The 24,908-nt window shown below is 42.3% G+C and overlaps 1 protein-coding gene across 4 annotated transcripts in view; it reads right to left on the minus strand.

The window, feature by feature from the left end:
• Positions 1-266: 266 nt before the first annotated feature.
• The window catches only part of FBXO8 (F-box protein 8), a 59,768-nt gene continuing 35,126 nt past the window's right edge, over positions 267-24,908 (minus strand). For all 4 annotated transcript variants that reach the window (XM_073577558.1, XM_073577550.1, XM_073577541.1 and 1 more), the window contains 4 exons: positions 20,164-20,290; positions 8,589-8,707; positions 6,976-7,172; positions 267-1,659 (listed from right to left, as the gene is read on the minus strand). In XM_073577558.1, the coding sequence (XP_073433659.1) occupies positions 1,472-1,659; positions 6,976-7,172; positions 8,589-8,707; positions 20,164-20,290 (631 nt within the window). In that variant the 3' untranslated portion in view covers positions 267-1,471. The remainder of the gene's footprint in view (positions 1,660-6,975; positions 7,173-8,588; positions 8,708-20,163; positions 20,291-24,908) is intronic.

Consider the following 24,908-nt stretch of genomic DNA (forward strand, 5'->3'; position numbering starts at 1 on the left):
AATGCTTCATGTGGCCAAATAAATCATGGCTGGCAGCTCTCCTGAAACAGGGGATGTGCTGCCAGCAACCTGCAGACTGTACAGGCATAGAAGTTTAATGATCATTCTGTCTCCAAACAAAATGAATGCCGATCTATTGGTATAGTGCTGAGCAGAAATAGCGCCATCTAAAATTGGCCTTGGTGGTATTAAACATTTTGATTGCATGTCATAATTATGTGAATTCCATTGGAAAGCAAAAATAAAACTCAGGAAAACACAAAAGCTTTAGTTAAAATACTTTACATATTTAATATTTATATTATGATTATAAATCTCTTTAGTTTAATATGTACAAATTGCAAAATATTAAAAAAACAAACAAATGCATTGGTAAATGCGATCCAAAACAAAGTCTAGTGTTTAGTTCCAACACCCTGAAGAAGGCCTACATTATAATGTCAGTTTAACAGTCATAAATGGCTAGGTCAGTCTAATGGCACGGGTAAGTGCAAAACATGATAGGCAAATCTAGTCATAAAGATAATTATTCTCCGAGATAAATTGCTAAGAAATGACAGAATGCATCATTAGATTGTAGACAGAGGTTAGAATGACCAGCACTATCGTAACCCCGTATTTGTAAACTGGGTCAACGCTTTGGAGAGCTGTAGTAGTAGTTGACTACCGTTTTCGAGCCTAGAGATTAAAGGTGTTAACTGGGACTATAGATAGTGATGACCTATCCTTAAGGGGGTTTTACACTAAGCAATATCGCTAGCAATATCGCTAAAACGTCACTGGTTTTGTGACGTTATAGCGATATTGCTAGCGATATCGCTATGTGTGATACTTACCAACGACCGGCTCCCCCGCTGTCCATCGCTGATCGCGCGAGAATGTCCGGCTCCATTTCTCGTCGTCAGCTTCCTGCTGAGACTTCCTGCTGTGACGACGAGCGACGCTGGACGCGGGCGGGAGGACGTCAGGATCGCTGTGTGTGAATGGTAAGTATCGTGCGCTGCGTCGCTGCCGCATCGCAGTGAGGTCTTTCTGTATGAAAGCTCACTAGCGATCATTTAGCGATGCACCAGCGATCCTGACCGGGTCGGATCGCTGGTCGGATCGCTGGTGCATCGCTAAATGTAAAAGGGCCTTTAGCATATCTCATCAATATCCAACACCCATCACCCTCACTGCTGAGTTGACACCTGGGTCCACAGACACCAAAATTACACACATAGTGAGCTAGAAAACCACAGCTCCACAAACTGCATAGTGGTCACATTCAGGAACTGCAGCTCAGACCACATCCACATCACCGGGAGCTGCACTACCAGATTACAGCTATTAAAGCATACAGAGCTGTGGTGCCCTGGCTATATGCATTTCAACTTCTGGCAGCCAGGTCTTAGTGGCAGTTCAACAACGCAATGATATTTCTAAAGAACAGGTCTTCAATATCTTAGTCCCAGACAACCTCTTTAAACTTTTACACAGCAACATGGCCAACAAGGTAAATGTTGTCATAAAGGTGCCCTACAAATTCTTCGCTAATATTTTGAGCAGCACGGCGTGTGTTTCTGATGAACTCTCTCTTTGACATTTTGTTCTTCACATGGGGACTGGCCAGATCGATGGAAAGCAGGATCAAAGAGTAGCACAGTACATACACCGCATCTAGAACAGGACACAAGAAAAACAAAAGTTAATAATAATAGTGCACATATAGATGACTTACAAGTTACTAGGACTGAAAAGATAGAGCATACATCTAATACTTCACGATAACTCCTTTAACCTTTCAATAATAGTAACTTGATTATTGCAAACTGCCTAGCAAAAAGAGGTGTGCCCTGAGAAGGACCCCCAACGATCTGCAAATAATTAAATTGTATGCCACCATGAAAAACACCTTGAAAATTTTGTTACCTCTTAAAAGGGAATCTCCACTAAGTTCAACCCTCCTAAGCCATCTATATGGGCATATAGGTTTTAGCGCACCAGTTGGGCCTTTATGGCAGAGTGGCCCAATGGAAGCCTCTCCTCAGTGCCAGACATATGAAAGCCCACAGTTTGCTAAAAAAAAAAAAAAAACTCTGGTCTGATAAGACGATGATAGAACTTTTTGGTGATAATTGTAAACTGTATGTGTGGAGAAAACCAGGCACTGCTCATCACCTGCCCAATACAATCCCAACAGTGAAACATGGTGGTGGCGGCATCATGCTATGTGGGTGTTTTTCAGCTGCAGGGACAGGACGATTGGTTGGAAACATGAATGTGGCCAAGTACAGAGATATCCTGGATGAAAACCTCTTCCAGAGTGCTCTGGACTTCAGACTTAGCCGAATGTTCACCTTCCAACAAGACAATGACCCTAAGCACACAGCTAAAATAACAAAGGAGTGGCTTCATACCAACTCTGTTGACCATTCTTGACTGGCCCAGCCAGAGCTCGGACCTAAACCCAAATGAGCATCTCTGGAGAGACCTGAAAATGGCTGTCCACCAACATTCACCATCCAACCTGACAGAACTGGAGAGCATCTGCAAGGAAGAATGGCAGAGGCTCCCCAAATTCAGGTGTGAAAAATTTGTTCTCTGGAATAAGACATCAGTTCACATATGGCAAGGTATCATTTTATTCAGCTTCCTAAAACCTGCACGTCCATATAAATAGATTAGGAGGGTTAATCCTACTGACAGATTCCATTTAACACCTTTGCACACCTTGAAGCCACAAGAAGTCATAGTTAGCATGAATATCAAAGAAGAAAAAAAAGCACCAAAACAATTCAGTAGATAAAAATATATAAAGCTTTATTGAAAAGACTAACAATAATAAAACGATACGACTAAGAATGTAAAGACATGTGACAATGGTAAGCCAGAATGTGGAACCACAAAAAGACTCAGGGTGAGAATCAGGCTCGAAAGCTGTAAATCATTTCACACAAAAGTGCATGTGTGCAATATCATAAGCACATATAAGAGACCAGGACAATTGGCAACAACAGGTCAAAGGGTATGATAAAGTCTAAGAAGGCTGTATACCGATACAAAGACATACAAGTAAGATCAAAAGAATGTGTGAAATAGTAAAATATTAATTGCCTGAGAACATTACCTGAGACTCAGTGGTGCCACCCACCCCAACGCGCATTTCGGCGGCGTGGCTTATTCTTTTCAATAAAGCTTTATATATTTTTATCTTCTGTATTCTTTTTGTGCTTTTTTTCTTCTTTTGATATTCATGATCTATGCACTGAATAATTCTACCTACTCTGCACCTTTATACTGATCTTGTGATGTGTTTCTAATTGGGTGCTAGCCTTGTTATAGGTTGTCATAGTTAGCATGCGCTGTGTATGGAGCTGCACCATAACCAGAAGACGCTAGCTGGGTTATATGGGTATATATGCCAGCTGTTGTAAATAGGTATTAGCACATAAGGTGGCTTATATAGTTATAGGGTGGAAACCCTGCCCTTCCAGGATCAAAGCCATTAAGCCGTGTAAATTTAAGACCCCGAGGTGTGAAGTGCCCTAGTAGTGGAGACCATTGGGTGCCCTAACACACCAGGCGTCGGAAACTCACTTGAGTTTTATCGCATTTGCAGGGCATTTCACTATATCATTCTTTTTGAGCATGCACCCTTTTCCGGGCTTTTTGGCTAGGATGGGAAATTTTTAAATTCCTGGACGAAGGTCCTGCTAGTATTACACTAGAAACACCATCATTAAATTATTTTTTTTCACCAGTGTGTTACCGTTGGCACGTGTGTCTCACTAGGACTTTTCAGGATCCAGTTCCCTTTTGGGTTCCCTCCTGATCATTCTAGGAGTGGGGTGGGAGGTTTATTAGTTTTCGCTCTCCCTTGATCACCGATTCTCCTCTTTCGGGATGGAGTCGACCATAGAAGGCTTCTAGTTTTGTTTGGATGGGAGTCCAGGCTGATGCTGGAAGAAGATTGGGTCTCTCTTAGGCTAAGGGAGGCTACTAGTCACTGACCCTTATTGCGGCCTTTTGGCTCAGAAGGAAGGGGACTGGTTATTGGGGGCCTTTCTCCTGCTAGAGATTGATACAATTGACTGCATCCTAGTGCACTATTTTGTGCCATCATTTAGTAACTTTTGTAGTGAACGCTGGTATAGAGCACAGTTCTCGAGTGCTAGAGATAGATATATATATTCTATATTTATTTATTTTAAACATAATAATATGCAATGAAAACTGACCAACACATTATATACACTTAAACATGGTATCAACAGAAACATCAGCTCAACTCGCAAGACAAAAAACCCAACTAAATTATAAGAAGAAGAAAAAAAAACAAAAAAAAACAAACAAACACACAACTGGAGTCTGAACTGAGAAAGCAAGTTAATGTGTATGCACAATGTATTAACACATGACCATTACACAGAGAAAACAAAAACAAATATCCTAAAATAAAAAGTTAAAAAATAAACTGCAAATAATGCATAAAGGTAATAATAATAAGGGTATTTGGTAAACATAATTTTGATAATTTACTAAATATCCTTATTATTATATTATTACCTTTGCAGTTTATTTTTTAATTTTTTATTTCAGGATATTTGTGTTTTTTGTTTTCTCTAAATTATAAGAACGTTGTAGTTCTTGTAGAGACAGAACCCGAAGAATTCTTGTACTAAAACTTAAGTCAGTAATTTGTGGAGTATAATAAGTCTGGCAGTACCAGGAACATTATGGCTTATAAAATCAGAAAGCTTTGACTTATGATACTCACATCCCCACAATTGGGATAGCAATGCTTTCAGCAGATGAATAACTGGTTGCCAAACCTGGCCTGGTGACAGGAGATCATCTGTGGTATGTGCTTACCCATATTATTGGCAATTTTACAGCTAATATTTTTTACATTTGACTTCTTCACTACTACTGTGTTTTTACATCAAGAATGTATTCTTAAGCTACAGAATAACAGACATAAAAAACAAACATACATACTATAGCAATAAAAAGAACATTATTTTTTATTATATAATCTGTTGTACACTTCTAACTGAAATCTAATATATAAAGCTCAATGTGTGTGTGTGTCCGGGATTGGCATCCGCACCGTTGCAGCTACAGCCACAAATTTTGGAACAGTCACACGTCTGGACCCCGAGAGCGTCATAGGCTATGTTGTGAGGCGAAATTTTAACCCCGCGCGTTCCAATTCACCAAACAATTTTGCCCCTATCTACATAATGGGGGAAAAGTCTATGTATGTATTGGCATCTGCACCGTCGTAGCTACAGCCACAAAATTTTGCAGTCACACGTCTGGACCCCGAGAGCGTCATAGGCTATGTTGTGAGGCGAAATTTTAACCCCGCACGTTCCAATTCACCAAACAATTTTGCCCCTATCTACATAATGGGAAAAAGTGAAAGGAAAAGTGTTGGAGGCAAATTGACAGCTGCCAGATGTGAACAAGGGGGACTGAAAGAATGAGAGCGATGGCGCCAAACAGTATATACCGTACAGTTGCTAATGTGGGGCCCTGACATGGGATACTCACCACACACGGGGATATGAACACACACACAAAATGCACCACCCATTACCACGTGCTTCAACCCATATACCACCCACAGCACACATTTCACCACACATACACCAACCTCGCCACATAAAAGTCGAAACACAAAAGTCGCCACTCAACACTCGCCACAGTGTTCCAGAGCTGTTTAAAAGATGAAAAATGAGCTGTGATTGGTTGCTATCAGCAACAGTTTTCTTTGTAGACAGTTGTGGTAACTGAGGCCTATTATTCTTATCATTTCTATGGTGTTATCGTCTATTAGATACACGGCTCAGCAGACAGTATCACACAGAATAGGATTAGATACACGGCTCAGCAGTCAGTATCACACAGGATAGGATTAGATACACGGCTCAGCAGTCAGTAACACACATGATAGGATTAGATACACAGCTCAGCAGAAAGTATCAAACAGGAGAGGATACTTGGGTAATCGTTTAGTTAATTTGTGTTGCAAATCTGTAGTGTTGAATATATGATGTGAAATGTTTGTGCAATAGATTCATTATAATTTGTTATAACTAACCACAGTTGGTTACTATGCCCAGGCAACGCCGGGCTCTTCAGCTAGTCTATCATAAATCCCAATTTTCTGTCAAAGGAAAATCTTGCCGAACAAGAGACGGAACAGAAACTAAGTCATTAACCTTGCAGAAGAATGGCCAGGAACTCGCATCTTAATTTTGTTTGGAGCTGAACATCTGAGATTTTCACTCCAAGTTTACCTATTGACTGTATTGACCATACATCAATGATTAGTAGGGGTCTGACAACTAGGATGCCCATTATCTGGAGAATCTGTCAGTTTCAAAACTTTATATCATGAAAGAGCAGGCAGAATATAGTGAACAGGACTTTCTCTGTGAGAGTCTATATCAGGGGTCTCAAACTTGGCAGAGTAAATGGGCCGCACATAAAGAAATTTAAGCTGGCGGGCTGCATTCTATGCAAACTTAATATAGTACAAAATTATTGCACCTCGTACACGCCCATCTCCGCTCCACACACCCCGTACACGCGCGCGGCTACGCCCCGTACACCCTGTAAACTCCTCCTGACCCCACACATAAACTTACCCACATCCAGCATCATGACAACCAGCACAGACAGCAGCGTCCTGCACACACGGAGGCCCCTGATCATGTGACCCGATTCCTCCCCCTCCTGTGACCTCATCCCAAGTCCTGTGCACACAGAAAAGCCATCGCGCGTACCAGAATGCGTGCCTTCCACCTTTTACTTGCCTCAGGGAGTGAGACATGTGGTGCACCGCGGGCCGCAGATGCCTGCCTCAGGGGCCGCATGCAGCCCGCGTGTTTGAGACCTCTGGGCTATATGGTCAGAGCACCTCAGGTAAATCTCTGTTGGGATCGTCGTTGATCAAAACATGATAAGTCCAATGTGCACTCTTACCAGGGCTGAGACCAAGATCTCGTGCTAGTGTTGGGTTGCAAGCACAAAATCGGTGTGAAAATTTAGTGATGAGTGTTTCTAGGTATTCCCCTCGTTCTTCGGGTGCATGTATGTGCCGGAAAAACTCTCTCAGTGCATTTGGTAGAAATTGATTGCTGAAATTGTGCAGTGTCACAAGTTCATCTAATACATCTCTCCTAGAAAAAGAAAAACAAGACTTAATATACTTTATATGGGCAAGATAAAAGCATGCAACATCAAAAGAGACCATGTCTAAGATGTGCGCCAGCCTTTACCGTTCCACAGCCGGCTGGAGTGAAGCATGAGCTGCAGAAACATGGCATTTATGCAGGATGTCATTCATCTAATTCAGCTAGATAAAGTATTGTAAATACGAATCTGCCCCGAAATGTAATGTCCCCCTAACAATGATTGTGAATTCAAGATCTATCATATTATGAATCCAACACGGCAAAATATAAGGAAAGTACCTTTTACGGCTTTAAGATTTCCTTTTAAACGAGTACGTTATGCAATACTTCTTATTTGGACAAGACATCAATAGATGAATATTAGATTGGTTGGGGTCTGATATCGGCAACCATCCGATAAGCTGTTGTAAAAGCCAAAGCACATCCAAGCACCGCAGCTTCTTCAATGGTTATAGCAGATGCATGCCGGTTCCTACTTACCTGTGCTGCATTTTTTTAGTGGACTTTCAAGATATTGCTGAGTCATTCTATCCACTCTAAAGGCCCCGTCACACTAAGCGATCTCGGTAGCGAGATCACTGCTGAGTCACAACTTTTGTGACGTAACAGCGATCTCACCAGCGAGATCACTGTGTGACAGCGATCAGCGAGCGGCCCCCCTGCCGGTATCGCTGATCGCTGGAAGAAACCTCTGGACATTTCTTTGGTCGCTGGTCTCCCGCTGGCCAGCACGCATCGCTGTGTGTGACAGGCGGGAGACCAGCGATCAGGTGTAAAAAATAATAAAAAAAAATAAAAAATATAGTTATTCTCACCTTCCGACGTCCCGTTCAGCCATCCTGCCTCTCTCCACGCTCCGGTCCCAGTGATCCTTGCAAGAATGACCGCGAGACTTTGTTATCCATTGAGACCGTGACATCCCGTGGTCATTCTCGCAAAGGATCACTGGGACCGGAGCGTGGAGAGAGGCGGGATGGCTGAACGGGATGTCGGAAGGTGAGAATAACTATATTTTTTATTTTGATTCTTTTTTTTACAGGATGGCCAGCGATACCGGGCGCTCGGCATCGCTGTGCTGATCGCTGGTGAAGCTGTCTGTGTGAAAGCTCACCAGCGATCACATAGCGACTTACCAGCGATCCTGACACCTTGATATCGGTGTTGGGATCGCTGGTAAGTCACTTAGTGTGACGGGGTCTTAAGTAGCTGATCAGAAAGGGTGCAGACAGTCAGACCTCCACCAATGTAATATCAATGGCTAAGCCATCAACCTTAAAGAACTAGACCGCCTCCTTTAATATAAGCACACACAAAAATATTATATGAACACAGATAAATGATAAATCAGTAATATTGATTGTAACAGTGTAAGTGGCAGTAAAAGTATTGTGACCCCTTTACCTTTCATCAAGATATATCCTTAACTTCTTCCAGTTGAGAGTTCTGGTATAGAAGATGAACTTTGAAATCTCCTTTGGTGAGTCATCAAGTATACCCCTGGATAAAAAATATTCAATTCCCTAGAAGAGAACAAAGAAAACCACTCAATCAAATAAAAAGCACACAAACAAGATCAGAAAATGTAATAATTGTGGCAACCAAAACATAACTACTTAGGCTCTGTCACAAATAACAGTCGGGGAGGAGGGAGATCACACAGATGCCACCCCTGTCACCAGTTTGTCAGGGGAATGCAACGCCACTGCCTCCAATCGTCAGAACAATTACGCAATTGGCTGACAAGTGATGGACAAGGCTGTGACTGCTTCCACTACTAGGCCGGTTACTGAGGAACTCACAGTAAGCGCATGGTATATAGACCTCTGATTCCAACACATTGTGTACGTGTGTGTGTGTACGCGTGCGTGTGTGTGTATATATATATATATATATATATATATACACACACATATATATACACTCACTGGCCACTTTATTAGGTACACCTGTCCAACTGTGTGTTAAGACTTAATTTCTAATCAGCCAATCACATGGCGGCAACTCAGTGCATTTAGGCATGTAGACATGGTCAAGACAATCTCCTGCAGTTCAAACCGAGCATCAGTATGGGGAAGAAAGGTGATTTGAGTGCCTTTGAACGTGGCATGATTGTTGGTGCCAGAAGGGCTGGTCTGAGAATTTCAGAAACTGCTGATCTACTGGGATTTTCACGCACAACCATCTCTAGGGTTTACAGAGAATGGTCCGAAAAAGAAAAAAAATCCAGTGAGCGGCAGTTCTGTGGCCGGAAATGCCATGTTGATGCCAGAGGTCAGAGGAGAATGGGCAGACTGGTTCGAGCTGATAGAAAGGCAACAGTGACTCAAATTGCCACCCGTTACAACCAAGGTAGGCAGAAGAGCATCTCTGAACGCACAGTGCGTCGAACTTTGAGGCAGATGGGCTACAGCAGCAGAAGACCACACTGGGTACCACTCCTCTCAGCTAGAACAGGAAACTGAGGCTACAATTTGCACAAGCTCATCGAAATTGGACAGTAGAAGATTGGAAAAACGTTGCCTGGTCTGATGAGTCTCGATTTCTGCTGCGACATTCGGATGGTAGGGTCAGAATTTGGCGTAAACAACATGAAAGCATGGATCCATCCTGCCTTGTATCAACGGTTCAGGCTGGTGGTGGTGGTGTCATGGTGTGGGGAATTTTTTCTGGGCACTCTTTGGGCCCCTTGGTACCAATTGAGCATCGTTGCAACGCCACAGCCTACCTGAGTATTGTTGCTGACCATGTCCATCCCTTTATGACCACAATGTACCCAACATCTGATGGCTACTTTCAGCAGGATAATGCGCCATGTCATAAAGCTCGAATCATCTCAGATTGGTTTCTTGAACATGACAATGAGTTTACTGTACTCAAATGGCCTCCTCAGTCACCAGATCTCAATCCAATAGAGCATCTTTGGGATGTGGTGGAACGGGAGATTCGCATCAGGGATGTGCAGCCGACAAATCTGCGCCAACTGTGTGATGCCATCATGTCAATATGGTCCAAAATCTCTGAGGAATGCTTCCAGCACCTTGTTGAATCTCTGCCACGAAGAATTGAGGCAGTTCTGAAGGCAAAAGGGGGTCCAACCCCTTACTAGCATGGTGTACCTAATAAAGTGGCCAGTGAGTGTATATACATACACACACACATTATATATATATATATATATATATATATATATATACACACACATACATACACACACACACACACATGCACAAACACATATGTATGTAAATATATATATTTTCTACTATATAATTGTCTATGTCTGTCTGTAATGGAAATCCCACCTCGCTGATTGGTCGCGGCATTAGGCCGCGACCAATCAGTGACAATTGCTTAGTCGTCATGGCAACACGGCCGCATTGCTTATTGTACAGGCACATTACAGCCGTTAAAGGCATCACTGCTGCGTTGCTCTTTACACAGGCACAGTCCTGTACATATTCTGGCGTACAGTACATTAGGTAATTAGGTAACAGTACAACAGTGACTGCAGCTCTGGGTGTAACTTGCGTACAATACATTAGGTGACAGCAGAAAAGTGAATGCAGCTCTGGTTGTAACTGGAGTACAAAACATTAGGTAAGATCTGAACAGTGACTGCAGCTCTGGCTGTAACAGAAGTATAATACATTAGGTAAGAGCAGAACGGTGACTGCAGCTCTGGGTGTAACTGGACTACAATACATTAGGTAAAAGCAGAACAGTGGCTGCAGCTCTGGGAGTAACTGGAGTACAATACATTAGATAACAGCAGAACAGTGACTGCAGATCTGGGTGTAACTGGAGTACACTACATTAGGTAACAGCAGAACAGTGACTGCAGCTCTGGGTGTAACAGGACTACAATACATTAGGTAAAAGCAGAACAGTGACTGCAGCTCTGGGTGTAACTTTAGTACAATACATTTGGTAAGATCTGAACAGTGACTGCAGCTCTGGCTGTAACTGGACTACAATACATTAGGTAAAAGCAGAACAGTGGCTGCAGCTCTGGGAGTAACTGGAGTACAATACATTAGATAACAGCAGAACAGTGACAACAGCTCTGGGATTAACTGGAGTACAATACATTAGATAACAGCAGAACAGTGACAGCAGCTCTGGGTGTAACCGGAGTACAATACATTAGGTAACAGTAGAACAGTGACTGCAGCTCTGGGTGTAACTTTAGTACAATACATTTGGTAAGATCTGAACAGTGACTGCAGCTCTGGCTGTAACTGGAATACAATGCATTAGGTAACAGCAGAACAGTGGCTGCAGCTCTGGGAGTAACTGGAGTACAATACATTAGATAACAGCAGAACAGTGACAACAGCTCTGGGATTAACTGGAGTACAATACATTAGATAACAGCAGAACAGTGACAGCAGCTCTGGGTGTAACCGGAGTACAATACATTAGGTAACAGTAGAACAGTGACTGCAGCTCTGGGTGTAACTTTAGTACAATACATTTGGTAAGATCTGAACAGTGACTGCAGCTCTGGCTGTAACTGGAATACAATGCATTAGGTAACAGCAGAACAGTGACAGCAGCTCTGGGTGTAACAGGAGTATAATACACTAGATGGTGGCCCGATTCTATCGCATCGGGTATTCTAGAGTCTCTGTTAAAATAAAAAATAGTTATATACTCACCTTCCGACGGCCCCCGAACTCTTTCTCTCCTCTCACCACGCTCCCGGCATCTTCCGGTCCCAGTAATGCTTAGCGAGAAGGGCCGGAGATGACGTCACTCTCGCGAGAGTGCGACGTCATCAGCGGTGTTTTGTGCTTAGCATTACTGGGACCGGAAGATGCCGGGAACGTGGGGAGGAGAGAAAGAGTTCGGGGGCCGTCGGGAGGTGAGTATATCACAGAGACTCTAGAATACCCGACCATCTTGTATATGTACAAAATTATATATATATATATATATATACATATATATATTTTATACACACATATCTCGTATATACTAGAGTATAAGCCGACCCCCCTAATTTTGACACAAAAAACTGGGAAAACTTATTGACTCGCGAATAAGCCTAGGGTGGAAAATGCAGCAGCTACTGGTAGATTTCAAAAATAAAAATAGATACCAATAAAAGTAAAATTAATTGAGACATCAGTAGGTTGAATGTTTTTGAATATCCATATTGAATCAGGAGCCCCATATAACGCTCCATACAGTTCATGAGGGCCCCATAAGATGCTCCATACAAAATACACCCCATATAATGCTGCACAAAAGGTTAATAATGGCCCCATAAGATGCTCCATAGAATATGCCCCATATACTGCTCCATAAAGGTTATGGCTCTATAAGATGCTCCATAGATTATGCCCCATATGCTGCTCCACAAGATGCTCCATAGATTATGCCCCCATAAGATGCTCCATAGATTATGCCCCATATGCTGCCCCATAAGATGCTCCATAGAATATGCCCCCATAAAATGCTCCATGGATTATGCCCCCATAAAATGCTTCATAGATTATGCCCCCATAAGATGCTCCATAATAGATTATGCCCCCATAAAATGCTCCATAGATTATGCTTCCATATGCTGCCCCATACGATGCTCCATAGAATAGGACCCATATGCTGCCGCTGCAAATAATAATAATAATAAAAAAAAAATAATAACATACCTCTTGTCGCTGGGGGCCAAGTGTCGGGTCCTGAGCAGGCAGGGACACTGGCGTGCTATAGGGGACAGGTGCCGGTGTCAACGCTAGCTCAGGGCCCCGCACATGAGATATTCACCTGTCCCCGGTTCATCGCAGGGCGCCACTCTGTCTTCTGGGTCCCTCCGTCAGTGACTGTTCAGGCAGAGGGCACGACGCGCACTAACTACGTCACCGCGCCCACTGACCTGAACATCACAGGCGGAGGACAGAGCGGGGTGCAGTGGTGGACTGGGGACAGGTGATTATCACACATACTTACCCCCTCCTGGCGCGGTCTCTGGCAGCTCTTCCTTCCTTCAGCGGTCATGTGGTACCGCTCATTAAAGTCATGAATATGTGCATATTCATGACTTTAATGAGCGGTACCACGTGACTGCTGAAGGAAGGAGTCAGACCGTGGGAGAAGCGGGGGGGCTGCAGAGAGGCGCCAGAGGGGGTAAGTATGATTTGACACCCCCGCCGACCCCCTGGCGTATATGACGCGTATAAGCCAAGAGGGGGGACTTTCAGCCCCAAAAAAGGGCTGAAAATCTCAGCTTATACGCGAATATTATATATATATATATATATATACATACACTCACTGGCCACTTTATTAGGTACACCATGCTAGTAACGGGTTGGACCCCCTTTTGCCTTCAGAACTGCCTCAATTCTTCGTGGCAGAGATTCAACAAGGTGCTGGAAGCATTCCTCAGAGATTTTGGACCATATTGACATGATGGCATCACACAGTTGGCGCAGATTTGTCGGCTGCACATCCCTGATGCGAATCTCCCGTTCCACCACATCCCAAAGATGCTCTATTGGATTGAGATCTGGTGACTGAGGAGGCCATTTGAGTACAGTGAACTCATTGTCATGTTCAAGAAACCAATCTGAGATGATTCGAGCTTTATGACATGGCGCATTATCCTGCTGAAAGTAGCCATCAGATGTTGGGTACATTGTGGTCATAAAGGGATGGACATGGTCAGCAACAATACTCAGGTAGGCTGTGGCGTTGCAACGATGCTCAATTGGTACCAAGGGGCCCAAAGAGTGCCAAGAAAAAATTCCCCACACCATGACACCACCACCACCAGCCTGAACCGTTGATACAAGGCAGGATGGATCCATGCTTTCATGTTGTTTACGCCAAATTCTGACCCTACCATCCGAATGTCGCAGCAGAAATCGAGACTCATCAGACCAGGCAACGTTTTTCCAATCTTCTACTGGCCAATTTCGATGAGCTTGTGCAAATTGTAGCCTCAGTTTCCTGTTCTTAGCTGAGAGGAGTGGTACCCAGTGTGGTCTTCTGCTGCTGTAGCCCATCTGCCTCAAAGTTCGACGCACTGTGCGTTCAGAGATGCTCTTCTGCCTAACTTGGTTGTAACGGGTGGCAATTTGAGTCACTGTTGCCTTTCTATCAGCTCGAACCAGTCTGCCCATTCTCCTCTGACCTCTGGCATCAACAAGGCATTTCCGGCCACAGAACTGCCGCTCACTGGATTTTTTTTATTTTTTGGACCATTCTCTGTAAACCCTAGAGATGGTTGTGCGTGAAAATCCCAGTAGATCAGCAGTTTCTGAAATACTCAGACCAGCCCTTCTGGCACCAACAATCATGCCACGTTCAAAGGCACTCAAATCACCTTTCTTCCCCATACTGATGCTCGGTTTGAACTGCAGGAGATTGTCTTGACCATGTCTACATGCCTAAATGCACTGAGTTGCCGCCATGTGATTGGCTGATTAGAAATTAAGTCTTAACACACAGTTGGACAGGTGTACCTAATAAAGTGGCCAGTGAGTGTATATACATACACACACACACACATACATATACACACACATACACATATACATACACACACACAGTTTGACTCCTTGCTGATTTTGTAATTTTGCCCACTGACAAAAACATGAACAGTCTAATTTTAAGGGTAGGTTAATTTTAACAATGATAGATAGAATATCAAAAATTAAATCCAGAAAATTGTATAATTCACAGAGCGACCTCATTTGGGATATGTACCGTATATACTTGTGTATAAGCCATCCCGTGTGTAAGCCGACCCCCCCCCAATTTTTCTACAAAAAAACCTGGGAAAACTTATTGACTTGTGTATAAGCCGGGGGTGGAATCCATAGACTATGCCCCCATATGCTGCTTCATAGTTTATGCCTCCATATGCTGCTCCATAGTTTATGCCCCCATACGCTGCTCCATAGAATATGCTCCCATATGCTTCTCCATAGTTTATGCCCCCCATATGCTGCCCCATACGATATGCCCCCATATGCTGCTCCATAGACTATGCCCCCATTTGCTGCTCCATAGAATATGCTCCCCATATGCTGCTCCATAGAATATGCTCCCCATATGCTGCTCCATAGAATATGCTCCCCATATGCTGCCCCATAGAATATGCCCCATATGCTGCCCCATAGAATATGCCCCATATGCTGCCCCATAGAATATGCCCCATATGCTGCCCCATAGAATATGCCCCATATGCTGCCCCATAGAATATGCCCCATATGCTGCTCCATAGAATATGCCCCATATGCTGCTCCATAGACTATGCCCCAAATATGCTGCTCCATAGACTATGCCCCAAATATGCTGCTCCATAGAATATGCCCCCATATGCTGCAAAAAAAAAAAAAAAAAAAAGCCATAAACGCCTCTCCTGGGTCCATCGCCGCTGTCTGCCGCTTGTGTCAGTGTCTGTTCAGCCAGCAGAGGGGCGGCGCGCACTAATCACGTCACCGCACCCCCTGCTGCATAAACTTCACTGACACAGGATGCAGCAGAGACAGCGGTGAGCAGCGATGGACCGGGGGACAGGTGAATATTGCTATAATCACATATCCCGCTGCGGTCTCTGCAGCCTCGCTCGCTTCTCCACTGTCTCCCTTCCCTTCCTGTCTTCAGCGGTCACATGGTACTGCTCATTACCACTCATGAATGGTAATGAGCAGGACAGGCAAGTATGATCTCTGACACCCCCGCTCCCCCACCAACCCCCAGGTACATGACCCGTATATAAGTCGAGAGGGGGACTTTCAGCCCAAAAAAATGGGCGGAAGATCTCGGCTTATACACGAGTATATACGGTACTTCACTTCTGGGCACTAGATCATATCAAGGATGACCTGGAGCCGCTAAAGAGACCCAGAAGAGCCACAAAACTGAGAAGAGGAATGGAGGAGCCAAGTTATGAAAGATTAACAGAATTACATTTATTTAGTCATGAAAAGAGATATCCACAAAAGAGCATGATTAACTTGTACAAGTACACAAATGGCCCAAACAAAGTATGGTCAAAAAACACGTAAACTCAAAAAAGAAAAGATGGCATTGACTCCGTATGGAAAGAAAAGTTCAATCTCCAGAGGAGACAAGGTTACTTTACCATGAGAACCATTAATCTGTGGGATAGTCTATCTCAAAAGTTGGTGTTTTTGCTGCGTTTTTCAGCTGCAAAAGCAGATCAGCTTTTTAAAAAAACCGCATCACCTGAAAGGTTTTTGAGCTCATAGATACTGTTTTCAATCGCAAAAGCAGATTAGAAAAAAACCACACAAACTGACATGCTCATTCTGCCCAAAAACAGATCCTCACAAAACGATGTATCTGAATGTCATATCTTGAAGCCCACTGACTTTGCTGGGATGTCCAGAGTCACTGCATTTTACTGCAAAAAAACAGATGCGCAAAAACGCTGTGTGTAAATCATGGCCGTAGCCAGCGAGGGGCAGCTTCCCCACCCCATAGAAGCAGGGGCACGCACCTATCAAAACTCCCTTGTATGCTGCAGTGCTCCTGTCCTGCAGCGGCTCCAGACTGCAGGGGGCAATCCCCCTCCTCTGTCCTGTCTTCTGCCATCTTCACCAGAGAGAGGAGGGGTGCCTGCCCTGCACAGGATCCGATTCCTGGGCCCCGAGCTGGAGCAAGTGAGAAAGTTGTGCACACTCTGCAGCTGGCAATAAGAGGTAGTCTGCAAGAGGGACATGCTGGAACTCTGATTGGAAAAGTGAGGAAATTGGTTATGGCCACCAGAACCCCTAAAATTGATTCCATCTTGAAGAGACGGGCTGGAAAAGGGGCAATTGTCGATCAAGCCACTCGGTGGGGCAGCACTTAATGATTGAGCGATTGCTTGAGCTAAAACAGTTTCTTATAGATATGGCGAACCTTCAGGTAACCCTAAATGAAGGTCAATGGACACAGGTGGCTGAATTGAAGGAATTGCTTAATCACCCATTTGCCGTGACTAAAAAATTACAAGCTGAGGATTTAACTCCTGGCATTTTCATAAGGGAGTTGAAGAACTTGCTATTTTGCTTGTCCCAAAGAGGTTTAATCGCAGATGGCACTTCTGCTTCAATGAAAACAGAGAGACACAGCTATTGGAAAATAAAAATTTTCTGGCAGCTGTTTATGTGGACCCAAGTCATCGTATACTGCTTGATGATCAACAGTTTACTAAAGGAAAAGAAGCTCTGAATGAGGTAGCAGTTAGGATGAGTGGCCTACAGGAGGACTGCCAGGCGCAAGAGGACTTGGGTCCTGACAGTGCTACTGCTGCCATATCTTCATCCTCATCAAATGAGGAGTTTGACTTTGACAAGTATTTGGATGACATGGAGCAGGCAAAGTGTCTCCTATAGCAAGCAGATTGACCATATTTCTGCAAAATGTTTCACTTGCTCTCAAAGAAATAGAAAAATTCAACCGTTCATCAAAACTGAAATGGTTAGAGATGTTGCCCATGTGGTTACTGCTTTGCCTCCAACCCAAGTTAGTGTAGATAGATTGTTCTCTAGCCTTAAAATTATTAGGTCAGATTTGAGGCTAAGAAGGAGGAACTGATGGAGGCAATTCTATTTCTTAGAACAAATTCATAGACTGCACAAATGTTATTTAGTATGTTTTTGTTAAAAACTGTTTTTTGCCACTTACATATGTTTATTGAGAGAATGTATATCCATCTATACACACACAGTTGTGGCCAAAAGTATTGACACCCCTGCAATTTTGTCAGATAATACTCAGTTTCTTCCTGAAAATGATTTACAAACACAAATTCTTTGGCATTATTATCTTCATTTAATTTGTCTTAAATGAAAAAACACAAAAAGAATTGTCCTAAAGCAAAATTGGATATAATTCCACACCAAACATAAAAAAGAGGGTGGACAAAATTATTGGCACTGTTCGAAAAATCATGTGATGCTTCTCTAATTTGTGTAATTAACAGCACCTGTAACTTACCTGTGGCACCTAACAGGTGTTGGCAATAACTAAATCACACTTGCAGCCAGTTGACATGGATTAAAGTTGACTCAACCTCTGTCCTGTGTCCTTGTGTGTAAAACATTGAGCATGGAGAAAAGAAAGAAGACCAAAGAACTGTCTGAGGACTTCAGAAACCAAATTGTGAGGAAGCATGAGCAATCTCAAGGCTACAAGTCCATCTCCAAAGACCTGAATGTTCCTGTGTCTACTGTGCGCAGTGTCATCAAGAAGTTTAAAGCCCATGGCAATGTGGCTAACCTCCCTAGATGTGGACGGAAAAGAAAAATTGACAACAGATTTCAACGCAAGATTGTGCGGATGTTGGATAAAGAACCTCGACTAACATCCAAACAAGTTCAAGCTGCCCTGCAGTCCGAGGGTACAACAGTGTCAACCCGTACTATCCGTCGGCGTCTGAATGAAAAGGGACTGTATGGTAGGAGCCCCATGAAGACCCCACTTCTTACCCCGAGACATAAAAAAGCCAGGCTGGAGTTTGCCAAAACTTACCTGAAAAAGCCTAAAACGTTTTGGAAGAATGTTCTCTGGTCAGATGAGACAAAAGTAGAGCTTTTTGGGAAAAGGCATCAACATAGAGTTTACAGGAGAAAAAAAAGAGGCATTCAAAGAAAAGAACACGGTCCCTACAGTCAAACATGGCGGAGGTTTCCTGATGTTTTGGGGTTGCTTTGCTGCCTCTGGCACTGGACTGCTTGACCATGTGCATAGCGTTATGAAGTCAGAAGACTACCAACAAATTTTGCAGCATAATGTAGGGCCTGGTGTGAGAAAGCTGGGTCTCCCTCAGAGGTCATGGGTCTTCCAGCAGGACAATGACCCAAAACACACTTCAAAAAGCACTAGAAAATGGTTTGAGAGAAAGCACTGGAGACTTCTAAGGTGGCCAGCAATGAGTCCAGACCTGAATCGCATAGAACACCTGTGGAGAGATCTAAAAATGGCAGTTTGGAGAAGGCACCCTTCAAATATCAGGGACATGGAGCAGTTTGCCAAAGAAGAATGGTCTAAAATTCCAGCAGAGCATTGTAAGAAACTCATTGATGGTTACCGGAAGCGGTTGGTCGCAGTTATTTTGACTAAAGGTTGTGCAACCAAGTATTAGGCTGAGGGTGCCAACACTTTTGTCTGGCCCATTTTTGGAGTTTTGTGTGAAATAATCAATGTTTTGCTTTTTGCTTCATTCTCTTTTGTGTTTTTTCATTTAAGACAAATTAAATGAAGATAATAATACCAAAGAATTTGTGTTTGCAATCATTTTCAGGAAGAAATTGAGTATTATCTGACAGAATTGCAGGGGTGTCAATACTTTTGGCCACAACTGTATAAATATATACACACACACACATACAGACACACTAAATATATATATATATATATATATATATATATATACACACACACATATACACATACACACATACACACACACACATACATATAATCGATATTACATAGTGTATTACATATTTACAATTATAGTTTTTTGTGTTCTAAAGTTGTATTCCAATAAATATATATTATGTTCTATCTAAATATCTTGATTGTATCATAAAAATGATTACGTGTCTGATGTTCACATTGTACTACAATTAATTTTTCACTTAAATATAAGCAATATATGTGGGAGACAGAGTCGGTGTAAGGGAAATTGAGGAGTCGGAGGTTTGGTTTACTGACTCCACAGCCCTGACTGAAGGAACAAATATATGGCATAAAAAAAATACACAAAAACTCAGGATCTGGAGAGAAAAATTTGTTCTTTAGGGCAGATTGGTTCATGGAATCTGGCTGTATATATAAACCATTCCCATTAGCCTTTCCCATCCCTCAGTTGAACTTGATGAAGTCACTTTTCTTTAAACTGTACTAACTATGTAAGTTAATGCTACATTTAGGAGAATATTCTATATGTACATCGAAACTTATTTCTTATTAATGGAAAAAGTCTGCAGTGATGTTACCCCTGCTTTACCTCATCTGGATTAGCATTAAAAGTTAAACTTCCTTCATCCAGGCGCATGTAGAGATTTCGATAAGAAAATCCTGGCGGGTGTCTTCTATTGTAAATGGAACAATGTCCCCAGGTAGACTTGCATAACCTGAATAATCAGAAAACATGTCAAGCATATACATACAGAAATATCTATATAATATACGATATAAATAACACACACTCAATATATCCACATAAGGCCTGTTTCACACTTCCGTTTTCTGGCGTCAGTCAAAATCAGACGTTAGCAGAAAAAAAAACGGATCCGACGGATTTGCCTGGCGGATCCGTCTTTTTCCCCATAGACTTGTATTAGCGACGGTTGGCCATCCGTTTCGTCCGTCGTGCGACGGATCCGTCGGAAAATCGGTGTCTGTCGGCCGGGAAAAACGTCCATAGGAACGTTTTTTGTCTCAGTCGGAAAGGCAGTCAGTGACGGATCCGTCGCAGTCCGTCGTCTGCTAGAATGAACGCCTATGGGCGACGGATCAGTCGCCGTCCGTCATATGACGGAATCCAGAGACGGATTCCGTTGTTTTGTTCTGAGCATGCTCGGAAGATTTCCCATAACCCCAAAAGCCGTTCTGGCACTGAAAATCTCTCTCTCTCGCTTCAGAATCCCGTTGCTTTAAATACCAAAAGCTGCAGCTTCGACGGATCCGTCATCTGCAACGGATCCGTTTTTTCACTGACGCCAGAAAAAGGAAGTAAGAAACAGGCCTTACACACACTATATATATATCTATATATATCTATATAACACACTCTATATATAATATATCCACATAACACACAAACTACATAATATATCTACATAATCTATATATATCTACCGTACATAACACACACTATACAGTTGTGCTCAAAAGTTTACTTACATACCCTGGTGATTTTGGCCTGATAACATGCACAGAAGTTGACACAAATGGGTTTGAATAGCTACTAAAGGTAACATCCTCACCTGTGACAAATGCCAGGAAAATTGTTTAGGATGCAAAGAAAAAGCCACAAATAACATCAGCTGAAATACTGGACTCTGAAAACTAGCAGTGTGGCTGTTTCAAGATGCCGAATAAGGAGGCACTTGAAGAAAAATGGGCTGCATGGTCTGGTCGAGTCACCAGAAGAAAGCCATTACTGCACAAATTCCACAAAGTATCTCACCTACAATTCGCAAAAACAGCACAGAGACCAGCCTCAAAACTTCTGGAACAAGGTAATTTGGAGTGATGAGACCCAAATTAAACTTTCTGGCCACAACCATAAACGCTACATTTGGAGAGAGGTCATCAAGGCCTATGATGAAAGGATCACCATTCCTACTGTAAAGAACAGAGGTGGATTGCTGTTTTGGGGATGTGTGAGCTACAAAAAGGCACAGGAAACTTGGTCAAATATGAATTCAGCATGTTATCAGCAAATACTGGAGGCAAATTTGCAATCAGCCCGGAAGGTGCGCATGGGACGTACTTGGACATTTCAATATGACAACGATCCAAAACACAAGGCCAAGTTGACCTGTCATTGGCTACAGTAGAACAAAGTGAAGGTTCTGGAGTGCCCATCTCATTCTCCTGACCTCAATATCATTGAGCCACTCTGGGGAGATCTCAAGTGTACAGTTCATGCTAGACAGCCAAGGAATTTACAGGAACTGGAGGCTTTTTGCCAAGAGTGGGCAGCTTTACCATCTGAAAAAATAAAGAACCTCATCCACAACTACCACAAACCACTTCAAGCTGTCATTGGTGTTAGAGGGGCAAAACATGGTATTAAGAAATGGGGTATGTTAACTTTGGATCAGGGTCATTTGGCTTTTTTCTGGTGACTCGACCATGCAGCCCTTTTTTCTTCAAGTGCCTCCTTATTGTGCATCTAGAATTAGCCACATCACTAGTTTTCAGACACTCCAGTATTTCATCTGATGTTATTTATGGGTTTTTCTTTGCATCCTGAACAATTTTCCTGGCATTTGTCACAGGTGAGGATGTTACCTTTAGTAGCCATTCAAACCCATTTGTGTCATCTTCTGTGCATGTTATCAGGCCCAAATCACCAGGGTATGTAAACTTTTGATCAGGGTCATTTGGGTGTTTTGGGTTGTCATTATGATTTTAAAAGAGAAAACACAGTAGGTTGACAAGAAATGTATTCACCCAACCACTAAGCATGAGTGGAGAAAAAGTTTTGGTGTTATCATTCATATTCTCTGAAAAAAAGGCCAAGTAAAAATTCTGCCGGGGTATATAAACTTTTGAGCACAACTGTATATACTGTAATATCTACATAACACTATATAGAATATAGCTACGTAACACACACATAATATATTATATCTAACACACTATATATAATATATCTACATAACACTATATATCTGTTTTTGATCTATGTGTTTATTGCTATGCTGTAATGTCTATTGTCTGTAGAAGTCCCCTCTATAATGTAACGTGCTGCGGAATATGTTGGCGCTATAGAAATAAGATTATATAAATATCTACAGAACACTATATACAATATATCTACACAAGACACGCTATATACCGTATATCTACACAATATGCACACAATAATAGATTTACAAAACACACACACTAACATATACAAACACAAAATAAAACACGCAATGCTTATATATTATATGTCTACATAATCCATACTCACTATATGCAATATATACATAAACACTATAATATATAATATATGCATAACACACACTATGTTTATATATAATACAGCTCTGGCAAAAATTAAGAGACCACCACATAAAAACCCTGTCATGGGCAGCCTATTCTCCAGACCTGAACCCCATTGAAAACCTATGGAATGTAATCAAGAGGAAGCTGGATAGTCACAAGCCATCAAACTAAGAAGAACTGCTTACATTTTTGTACCAGGAGGGGCATAAGGTCTCCCAAAAGCAGCGTGAAAGACTGGTGGAAAGCATGCCAAGACACATGAAAGCTGTGATTAAAAATCATGGTTATTCCACAAAATATTGATTTCTGAACTCTTCCTGAGTTAAAACATTAGGATTGTTGTTTCTAAATGATTATGAGCTTGTTTTCTTTGCATTATGACCATTTCTCATTTTTAGAAAAAAAAAAAATTACAAAAAATGTATTGCTTGGAAATTCGGAGACATGTTGTCAGTAGTTTATAGACTAAAAGAACAATTTACATTTTACTCAAAAATATACCTATAAAGAGAAAAATCAGACAAACTGAACATTTGGAAATGGTCTCTTAAATTTTGCCAGAGCTGTATATGTACATAACACACTAATAAATATTATACTGTATATATATATATATATATACACATACATATGTATATACATACACTATATATATATATATATATATATATATATATACACACACACACACATATATATATATATATAGTATATATATATATATATATATATATATATATATATATATACTGTATATCCATCCATACACTCACACATACAGACACGCATATATACATACGTAACACACATGGTATAATTATTATTGTTGGGGGACAAGTGCCTACACGATCAATCCACTACTTTCTAATGTAAAAACATGCTGATAGCTTCCCGTTAAAGGAATCTGGGAGAAGCATTTTGTAGGTGCAGAGACACTGACTCCAACTCTGTAGCCTATTTGAGTGACTTTTCAAAAGCCCACTAGTAATAGCTAGACAACTAAAAGCCTCTACAAAAGTGGATAGCTGAAGAAATCTTGGAGATTTGTTCAGACCCTAAACCTAGAGATTTTCAAGATATTCAGCAATGTGTATAAATTACACCAATTTCCAATATACAGAGGTTGTCCAATGCCTCTGTAGTTGCGGGCAGTCCTTAAAGGGAAGGTGCCGCAATTTTATATAATTTGCAAAAAAATAGTAAGTAACAAAACATGTTGTTTCAGCAAATGTTGTACTAACCAGGATTTATGGCTTGTTTGTAATAATGTTTTAATGTAGCCACTGGGCGCTGACATCTTGATTTGCAGATCTGTGGAGGACTCATACAGTCTGCAAATATGGCCGTCCCTGCACATAGGAGACTGCGGTCGGCTCCCAACCCCACATTGCAGCCTCATTAGCAGAGAACTGGGCACGCCCCTGTGGGCTGCACCATTCACTGCTGTAGGTGTGGCTGGGCGCCATTTTACTGTAGCCCAGTGCTATCTGCTGAGCTCCACTTACCCTCTATCACAGGACCACTTGTGGCATAACAGGTCCTGTGTTGTGAGGAGAGGCTGAAGATATGGAGAAGGTGGTCAGCAGAGGAGAGAAGCGCTCACTGGAGCCGGAGGATGGAGAGTGGTGAGTGCGGGTGACTTTCATCTATGCTCCTCTGTACTGCTTACTCCAGGCTCAGCACTGTGCTTCCTGCTCCACTGTCCTCCTGCTCTGTCTCCGCCTCCTCACTCACAGCCCCAGTGATCTCCGGTAATCTGACACCTTCCTTTTTATGACAGCTTTTATGGCTGTCTGAGGAGGACAGTGACATATACAGCCCATAGTCTAGTGTATGGGGGGGGGCTGGAAGTTTCACCAGTGTGAGCATATCTGTAATACTGTCTTGTGTGATACTGCCTGCTGAGCCATGTATCTAATCCTATCCTGTGTGATACTGACTGCTGAGCTGTGTATCTAATCCTGTCCTGTGTGATACTGACTTCTGAGCCGTGTATCTAATCCTATCCTGTGTGATACTGACTTC

The sequence above is a fragment of the Dendrobates tinctorius genome, unplaced genomic scaffold (assembly GCF_039654945.1).
Source record: "Dendrobates tinctorius isolate UK_male_01 unplaced genomic scaffold, ASM3965494v1 ptg000008l, whole genome shotgun sequence".
NCBI lineage: Eukaryota > Metazoa > Chordata > Amphibia > Anura > Dendrobatidae > Dendrobates > Dendrobates tinctorius.